Raw genomic sequence first — 9,611 nt, 5'->3', positions numbered from 1 at the left:
TGTAAATAACTTTGCTCCGTCATACTTGTATAATTATTATGTGTTCTGTAATATTCGCATACAAATGTGTTGTATTAAGTGGGTGACATCCAGGCATACGTGACGTAGTAAGATTAAACGAAAATTAATCGTTGACGTCATTACTCTATAACAAATTTATTCTTGTGTAAGTAAGATCTGTATATACGTCAGCGTTATATATGTGGTGTTTGCGAAGATTTGTAACTATTAAAAAAGTGTTGCCGAAATACGTCTATACGTGTTTTGATGCCTTGTAGAGGAAGCTATTCGGAATTACGTTGTCATACTGCATTACGTTCTAAAGATGTTCGTTCGATTTGAAGCTTCAGATATATGCATCAGTCTCTGTTTGTGCATATTTTTTTGATTTGTCGACACAGGCATAGAAGTATTTCGAAATCTTTGATTGTTTAACAGGAAAGGATCACGTGATGTTGGGATAGAGCATAGAGCCGTGCCTATGGATAAAGAATCTTTCGATAAAAAGTTCTTGGCTTTGTCCAGGTTCCATAGTTGCAAGGTAGTTTGTTTGTGTGTGTGTGTGTGTGTGTGTGTGTGTGTGTGTATGTGTGTGTGTGTGTGTAGAGAAGATGAGCGTCAATGGTTTGTGGTAGGAAAAGGATATGTGGCAGGAGTGTTAATAATCCAAAAAAAAAGAAAATAGAACTTGGCTGACAATAATGAGAAACTGTTGTGACCCTCGTGGCCAATAGTTGAACTATTGTCTTTTGGTTTTCCTCTCATTAGCTTTCGGCCCACCTTTGTTTCTTGGCATTCCTGGTGTTTAGCAGCACAAGTGACTTGCACTGTCAATGACGATCTTCCATTGCCCTGGAAGCCACCAGAAACGAAGGATCAGTCTTTGACAATTTCAGCCGTTCGTACTGGCGAAATGAGAGAAACAGACTTCGAATGAAGATTGCAAGGTGATAGCCAACAGGCAACTACGTCAATAACAAGATTTATGAACAATAACATAATTGGAAATACATTTCCCGACAGTAGAAAATAATTAAGTTGTTTGAAACAGTTTTTTGAAATAAATAAAGGAATTTAGCATTATCTTACTTTATTTTGTGGCATTCAAAAATAGTTGAAGTATGTAAATAAATCATCATAGTATTTACGAATGAAAGGAACGTAACTGCAATAACACCCTACACAAATGCAGGAAACTGAAGCAAGTGACGCTGCAGTTACGGAGCGGCACCAGAAGCTGGAGTGTCGACGTTGCAGGCGATGTAGGACGGATCCTGGACGCAGTCCGTCCAGGGCACCCACGTGTTGTTCCAGCGAGACGGCATTGCCAACTCGGGCTCTGTGTACTGGTCTTGCACGGGCAGCATCGGATCCGACAGAGCTTCCAGTCTCTCCAGCAGCATGGTCAGCACTTCCGGAGAGACCGGTGACGCGTCCTGTTCGCAGGGGTCCAGCGCCACGTTGAAGACGCACGTGTCGTCCTCGCTCACGGGCACGCAGGCGGGTGCCTGCGGCCGATCAGGGCAGGACACCGTGGCCTCCGCCCTCAGCCGCAGCATGACGTCAGAGGGGGCGGCCGCTCCAGACAGCCTGGACACGGCCAGCCCTGCGAGGCTGCCCGCCACCTGCTCTGTGTCGTAGGCTGGGGTGCTCGAGCCGTCTTCCGTACCACTAGCCCCGTGGTAGCCGGTGTCGGCAGTATTGTATTGCTTTCCTGCACAAAGCAGACATAGATCAATGTTGCGTATTAACTTGCAACTCATGCCATTTATAGCAGCCATAAACGAACACCACAGATTGACACTAAGCGGCCCTGTAGGCTCTGTCGCTACCCAGCCCAAGTTACTTCTACGTGTGGTATGGCCTCAGTGGTAAACGGCACAAGCGAGCTCCGTATCTCTACCCTGCTGCGACAATCTGTTCTCTCCGGTCCGTGGTGACTCTCTGCCTGTGACATCCGCTCTGGTACAGCTGTTACCATCTCTCCGTTCGTCGACGCCAGATTTCTCGTGGTGTAGTCCTTAGACTGTCCCGTGTCTACTACTGTTGCCATGCTGTTGTCTTTTGTCCGCCTCGACACCACACGTGCTGTCAGTGAACTGCAGCCAACAGTCAACAGATTACAATACCATTAATGCCATCTGATGATAGGTTGTGATAATTTAAAATGCAACCCTGCACCTGTTAATTTATAAAATCAGGTTGTTGAACCAAACGTGATGAAACAATACGCGTCCCTGGATTGTGTAGGATCGAACCACGTTTTTACTGAAGAAAGGCGTGAAATAAGCATGAAGCTAGCTAGTGTGTTAGACTGTGGGGGACTGAGGCTTATCTGTAGGGAAATGCTGGAGTTAGTATATTAAGCTGCAGAATGGATTGAATGTGAAGGAAGATAGGTACTCCGATGCAGGGAAATACAGACAGATAACTATGATGGGACGTATAGATTTCCAGTTTTTGTGAATGTAGTTTCTGCCCGATTTGGTGCGGACGCAGCTCATATGGACAGGACAGTAGCAATGTCGAGGTACTGGAGTCGAGTTTGTATAATATGAGAAAGATAGGACAGAAATTTTATGAGATACTATGAGATTCATCTAGCGGAAAATGACCGCCGCTTCAAAATGACCAAGAGAGCTGATAAGGATTGTAAGAATCTTCATTGTTCCAGTGACAGGATTGGTTCTTTCGTTGTTTGGAAGTGTGTACTATGGAGGTCCCCCTACCATCAAATGACAACATCTTCCTCGGAGAGCGAATGAGCGGTTAGAAGCATATGGAACCCTCTTATCCTTAGGGTGGGAAATTGCCCTTAAAGGCGGAAGATCCACAAGATGACCAACATCATTATAATCAGGAAGGCAAGGGAAATCACCTGACTAGAATCCCACGAAAGCAACATGAACAGTGAAGACGTGAAAAAAATGATTCCGACCAACCCCAGTAGCGGTTGGCGCCGGTTTAGATTTCGAGCAGACGATGTAAAAGGTGCAGAGGGGGCTGATCAGGTCTTGTACGATCAATCTTGTACCAACCAACCAAAGACAGACCATAGTCGCAAAGGTAATGTAATAGCTACATGGAACGTGTGTTGCTTACTTCGGACGGGAAAAATTCGCCCTGTGGAACGAGAACTAAAGAAGCATCGAATTGACTTCTGTGGCTTACCAGAAACACGGGGAAAGGCTGCAGGCATTTTGATATCGATGGTCACGTCATGTACATTGCCGGAGCTGATGGTACACGACAAAATGGTTTTGGGTTTCTTGTCAGCAAGCGTATGTTGCAAGATGTTGACTCATCAACGAGAGAATGTTAACCTCCACCCACAACACAATACCATATAAGTTACATCTTATCCAGGAATATCTACCCATCAACTTTGCACATGACCAAGAAACTGAATACATCTATGTAAATGAAGAAGATATCATTGCGGCACCAAACCAAGGGCAACCATGGTCGTACTGGGAGATTTGAGTGCGGAAGTCGGGACCACTTTGATGAACAACTACTTGTGAGGGACAAGGTATAATATGGTCTTGGAGTAAGCAATGAACGGGGGAATCGACTGTTGCAGACTGCCACCGACAACGACTTTTCCGTTTTAAACACCACAAACGCCATTCATTTGCATGGAACTTCCCAAATGGACATTACAAGAAACAAAATGACTGCATCCTCGTTGACAAGAGCCAGAGAACCGCTTTTTGCATTGTCGTAACAAAAGCTAGTGCCGAATGGAGATATGATCTTCGTCTAATGAGGACCTACCTTAAAATTAGGCTGAGTAGCCCAGTGGCTAAAACGAAGTCGAAAAAACTGTTTTTTGAGAAATAATTAATAGCAGCGGAGTACCTGATTTGGTAAATTACAACGTAGCCTGGATGAGCACAGGAAAACGGATCACAGATGCAGTTAGCAAGAGATATAACCACGGTGAAGTGACAACACTCAAAGGCTAACGAAACTTTCGCTTTTATTGAAAATTGGCTTAACACCCGAGTAAGAGTCACGAATCAAGAACAACGAAAACAACTTATGAAAAAAAAAAAACGGATAGTGTAATTAAACACACTTGAAGAAAATAAGCACAGCTGGAGGCACATGCGACGGAAAACTACAGCTCAGAACATTACGACAAGGGGGAATACTGTGCGAGTTAGTTTTCATCCAAGATATAGGTAAGACATCCAAGGAAAATCCACCACAGGCGCAAAAGGCATCACCGAAGTATGGAGTCAGTCCTTCATCTAGCTGTTCGCTGAGCACTCAAACCCAATGCTAAAGTAGCAGAACACAACAGGTACTGAACCATAACCTGACGAAAAAGGTTGCTGAATCAGTGGGCACCAGGCCAGGAATTACTGTTGATGTCCTAAAACCATTGGTAACTTGGCTGTGGACACTGGGCATAGGCTGTTGAAAGTTATGGATGTCTCAAAATTAGCCAGAACAGTAGTCGCACTCCATTGTTCAAAAAAGTTTCTCCATTCGATTGTGCGAACTAACGAACAATAGCCCTTATCTCCCGTGTGAGAAAAATCAGGCTCACTGTCTTGAACGAGAGGCTGAAGACCGTACTTTCACGAACCGTGAGATGGGGAAATATCGGACACAGGGGTTATTTCGGATTGTAGCAGCATATTTCCGTTCTTACGTTGGTATCACTGATAGCAGGCTTTTATTTCGCGCACGCAATTTGCTGTTTATGCGTTACATGTTATCAAGCGAATACGAACACACATTGTAGCAGTTGTAAGTTGAAACAGTTGTGTGTAGTGGAGTACAGTGCAGTGTACAATTGTTGTTAGTCATCTTTATGTGAATACTATCGTCATTGTACACAAAGAGAAAAAATTGGTAAGCTTAATTTGCCTATAGTTTACTAACTAAATGTTAAGAAAGAAATGTGAATACAGCTTGTCGCCACATCTCATTTCCGCTGATCTCTAGTAAACTATTTATATGTAACTACACACGTTGGGGTAATATCAGGCAATACTTATAAAGAGACGCTTGGTGCTCTTCAGAGGCACAACTATGATCGTAAAAATCCTGAAAAGGCTGTTTCTGCTGTAAGATTAGGAAAACTATTGTACGGAAAGGCGTCAATCAAATTTAATGTACCACGTTCAACGTTAGAAAATAAAGTTTATAATAAAAATCCCCTAGTGATTGGAAGTGCTGTCTTAAGTACCATTTACAACACCCCAAATATAGAGCCCCTAATTACATCCCTTTTGACAGCGAAGGATATAAAAATTAGCCATCCTGACCTTGACGGTAGCTACTGGCAACAAAATATTAATAATATTGAAAGTTTGACCAACAGAGATACTAGGGAACTAACAAAATTTATTCCACGGAAAGAACTAAATGAAAGACTATCAGATGATGACTTAATCTACGAAGCATGAAACTCTAAATAAGGAATACAAAATATATGTTTTACCAAGGCTAAAACCAAGGCGAGAATAAATGATCAGAGATAACATTTATGCAAGGAAAAAGTTGTAGCCGCATCGAGCTGTAAGTTCGCTGCGATTACAATGAGAAACTTCAATGGAGATTTTAATTCGCTCTCTTGTAGACGTCGCGATAGAAGCCTGCTTATTGACCGATGTTAGATTGTTTCAGACCGATCTGGAATTTTAAAGTTTTTCAATCATCGTCTTGACGTATTAGTCAAAGTTCTGAAGAAAGGTGATAGAACATTTACCGTTTAGCCAGATAAGGAAACAGATATTATACACGAGGGAAAAGTAACTCGTGTGATACTTAATCAATTCTGGGACGTAGTCGTCGTGATCTGCGATTGGCACGAACACTGAAGGACCCAGAAATGTACCGGACGTCGACATAAACTCTACAAACAGACTTGAGTAGGAAACATACACACTCAATCATGGGTAATTCACAGGTACGCCGTGTTGTCGGAAGCTGTAGTCAATGTCAGAATTGCTGATGTAAATCTTAGCTTCATTTCCTTGAATGACAGATTTGTGTGCTTTCCAGTACAGTGGTTAGATAATTCAGAAGTTTTATAAACTCAGTTATAACTTTAATACTTGGCGTCGTCTATACCATTCAACTGAACATTATTGTGTAACTGTGAATAATTATTTTCTTGATAGAACGCCGAAGCTGAAGGTGATTGAGTGACATTATTAACAGGGAACAGTAATTGAACATTGTATTACGACGCTTTCTGTACGTTATTTAGCGAATACCTTATCTCTGGATTTACGGTGCAGGAGTTGTTCAATTAGCACCGTAGCGACGCATTAACGACGCTATAATAATGTGGCAGCGGCTTGATTGGTGGAACTTATAATTCGAGACATCATATTATCTACGTTAAAACACTCATTTGCAAATCGGGCATAAAAACTACTGTTATCAAGTTTCGTGTAAGCTTATAAGCCCGTCGGGAACACGCGAAGGATATTTGGTTTATTGTTTCAGATAGAGGGAGTTGTTGCAGTTCTGAGTGGTGCAGTCGCTGTATGGAAGACACACATACTTCGAACACCATTGCTTCAATTATTTTAGTTATTAGCGAGGGCCACTTATACATTTTGGCGTACTGCTCCATACATACGCGGATATCTGTTAAAAGTAGATAGTACCTGAAACCAACCAAACAAAGAGAGGAGTTTGTTTTAACGGTTGGAGTTGTCGTGATCGACAGACGCCGACCTATGCCAATCAGACTTGAACATCCATTTCCATCGAGCTGACACACACACACACACACACACACACACACACACATACAGTAGCCACACACTGAAGAGAACACACTTGTCCATAGTATTTTAATGGCTGCACCTTGGGATTTTCCATTTACCTCTGATGATATTAGGTACATAGTGAAAGGATATCTTGATAAATGTAGACGAAGGGAGAAACGTTTTCTTTGTAACATGCCCGGGATTAAGTGGTAGCGTTCTTTCTTGCAGCGTCACACTGCCATTTAAGCGTCCGGCTGAGATCTTTAAAAGGCAACGTACTGTAGTGCATTATGAGACAATGAAATCGTATTCCTAGAATGTTGATGAAAAAATTAAAAATACCGATACCTAAAATATAATCAATTATGATGAGACCAATCTGTGTGGCGATTCTGGGAGGAAGCAAGTGAGAATTAGAAGGGGAACAAAACATCTTAAAAAGATCTTAGATTCTTCTAAGAGTAGATTCGTAGTAATGATGGCTGCCACTTGGGACGTAAAATTATTACCTCCCTATGTGGTCTACACATCGGAGCATTTATGGGACACTTGGCAAGAAGGAGGTCCCAAAAAAACCTACTATAACCGCAGTAAAAGCGGATAGTTTGATCTGTCTACGTTTCAAGACTGGTGTGTTACTGTTGCTCTGCCTTACCTGAAGTCAGTGGAGGGGGTGGAAGTTATGATAGGAGGCAACATTTCAAGTCACATATCGCTTCGGGTAAAAAACGATGACTGTGAGAAGAATGAAATCTCTTATTTTGTTGCCATCAAACACTAGTCATGTTTTACAGTCATTACATGTAGGTTAATTCAGACCTTTAAAAGCTACTTGGCGGGCAGTACCTACGCACTGGAAGAAGAGCTCCCTAGGACTAATATCGAAAGATGCTCTCCCGTCACTTTTGAAGGAAACGCTTGAAAAGTATCACCAACTGAAGAATACAATATAAGAAGTGCATTCCGTGCAATGGGATTAATTCCATTTGACCTTGAAAGTCCTCAAAAAACTGTCTCATGGACACAATCCTCAAAACAATTATTTAGAAGCCTGGTCATCGAGCTTTGAATGTATGCTTCAGAATGTTCGATATGGAATTAAAAACAACACAAGTGTCCAACGAAAGTGAAAATCAGATGTTGCCCCAGGAAAGTAGGCATCTGTATGACTAAAAGAGGTAATACTGACTCAGTGTCTGAATTGTTTGTGAATAATGATGCAAAATCCACTGGAGACGAAAACAGCAGAGCACAGTAAGCAGTTCTGGAAGTGGAGCCTTTTGTTCTTATGCAAATGGAAATGCTCGTATGGCATTGTTGGCTGTTAGGCCCCATTCGACGGAGTTCAGCCGCCGTATTGCAAGTCCTTTTTGTTCTTATGAATCATTGAATCATCTACACATGATTGGGGAGAAACAGCGAAATAGACAGTTTGCTGGAATCGCAACAGACGTGGGCGCAAAAGAAGTGGAAGTCAAGTTTCTGAGTCCATATCAAGGCAGCAAAATCTGTGTTTATTTTTTCTTCCATTACAGACGAATCTACCCTAGACAAAAGCCAAATTGTAAGAGTGTTGCCGACTCCAAGAGAAGAAAAGGGGAACATATTATAGATTATTGTTATGAAAGAGGAAGCCGCCTTGTAGAATTTTGCACAGAGCATAACTTAATCATAGCCAACACTTGGTTCAAGAATCATAAAGGAAGGTTATATACCTGGAAGAATCCTGGAGATACTAAAAGGTATCAGATAGATTATATAATGGTAAGACAGAGATTTAGGAACCAGGTTTTAAATTGTAAGACATTTCCTGGGGCAGATGTGGATTCTGACCATAATCTATTGGTTATGAACTGCAGATTGAAACTGAAGAAACTGCAAAAAGGTGAGAATTTAAGGAGATGGGACCTGGATAAACTGAAAGAACCAGAGGTTGTAGAGAGTTTCAGGGAGAGCATAAGGGAACAATTGACAGGAATGGGGGAAAGAAATACAGTAGAAGAAGAATGGGTAGCTCTGAGGGATGAAGTAGTGAAGGCAGCAGAGGATCAAGTAGGTAAAAAGACGAGGGCTAATAGAAATCCTTGGGTAACAGAAGAAATATTGAATTTAATTGATGAAAGGAGAAAATATAAAAATGCTGTAAATGAAGCAGGCAAAAAGGAATACAAACGTCTCAAAAATGATATCGACAGGAAGTGCAAAATGGCTAATCAGGGATGGCTAGAGGACAAATGTAAGGATGTAGAGCCTTGTCTCACTAGGGGTAAGATAGATATTGCCTACAGGAAAATTAAAGAGACCTTTGGAGAGAAGAGAACCACTTGTATGAATATCAAGAGCTCAGATGGCAACCCAGTTCTAAGCAAAGAAGGGAAGGCAGAAAGGTGGAAGGAGTATATTGAGGGTTTATACAAGGGCGATGTACTTGAGGACAATATTATGGAAATGGAAGAGGATGTAGATGAAGACGAAATGGGGGATAAGATACTGCGTGAAGAGTTTGACAGAGCACTGAAAGACCTGAGTCGAAACAAGGCCCCGGGAGTAGACAACATTCCATTTGAACTACTGATGGCCTCGGGAGAGCCAGTAATGACAAAACTCTACCATCTGGTGAGCACGATGTATGAGACAGGCGAAATACCCTCAGACTTCAAGAAGAATATAATAATTCCAATCCCAAAGAAAGCAGGTGTTGACAGATGTGAAAATTACCGAACTATCAGTTTAATAAGTCACAGCTGCAAAATACTAACACGAATTCTTTACAGACGAATGGAAAAACTGGTAGAAGCCGACCTCGGGGAAGATCAGTTTGGATTCCGCAGAAATGTTGGAACACGTGAGGCAATACTGACCTTACGACTT

General features: G+C 41.9%; 1 protein-coding gene across 1 annotated transcript in view; it reads right to left on the bottom strand.

Annotated features, from left to right (window-relative positions):
* Positions 1 to 1,217: 1,217 nt before the first annotated feature.
* LOC126176651 (arylsulfatase B-like) overlaps positions 1,218 to 9,611 on the bottom strand; it is a 135,159-nt gene continuing 126,765 nt past the window's right edge. Inside the window, exon 8 of the mRNA XM_049923809.1 lies at positions 1,218 to 1,714. Coding sequence (XP_049779766.1) covers positions 1,218 to 1,714 — 497 coding nt within the window. The remainder of the gene's footprint in view (positions 1,715 to 9,611) is intronic.

Source organism: Schistocerca cancellata, chromosome 3 (genome assembly GCF_023864275.1).
Source record: "Schistocerca cancellata isolate TAMUIC-IGC-003103 chromosome 3, iqSchCanc2.1, whole genome shotgun sequence".
Classification (NCBI taxonomy): Eukaryota; Metazoa; Arthropoda; class Insecta; order Orthoptera; family Acrididae; genus Schistocerca; species Schistocerca cancellata.
The sequence above is the reverse complement of the archived record's forward strand: the minus strand, read 5'-3'. Positions and strand labels throughout refer to the sequence as shown.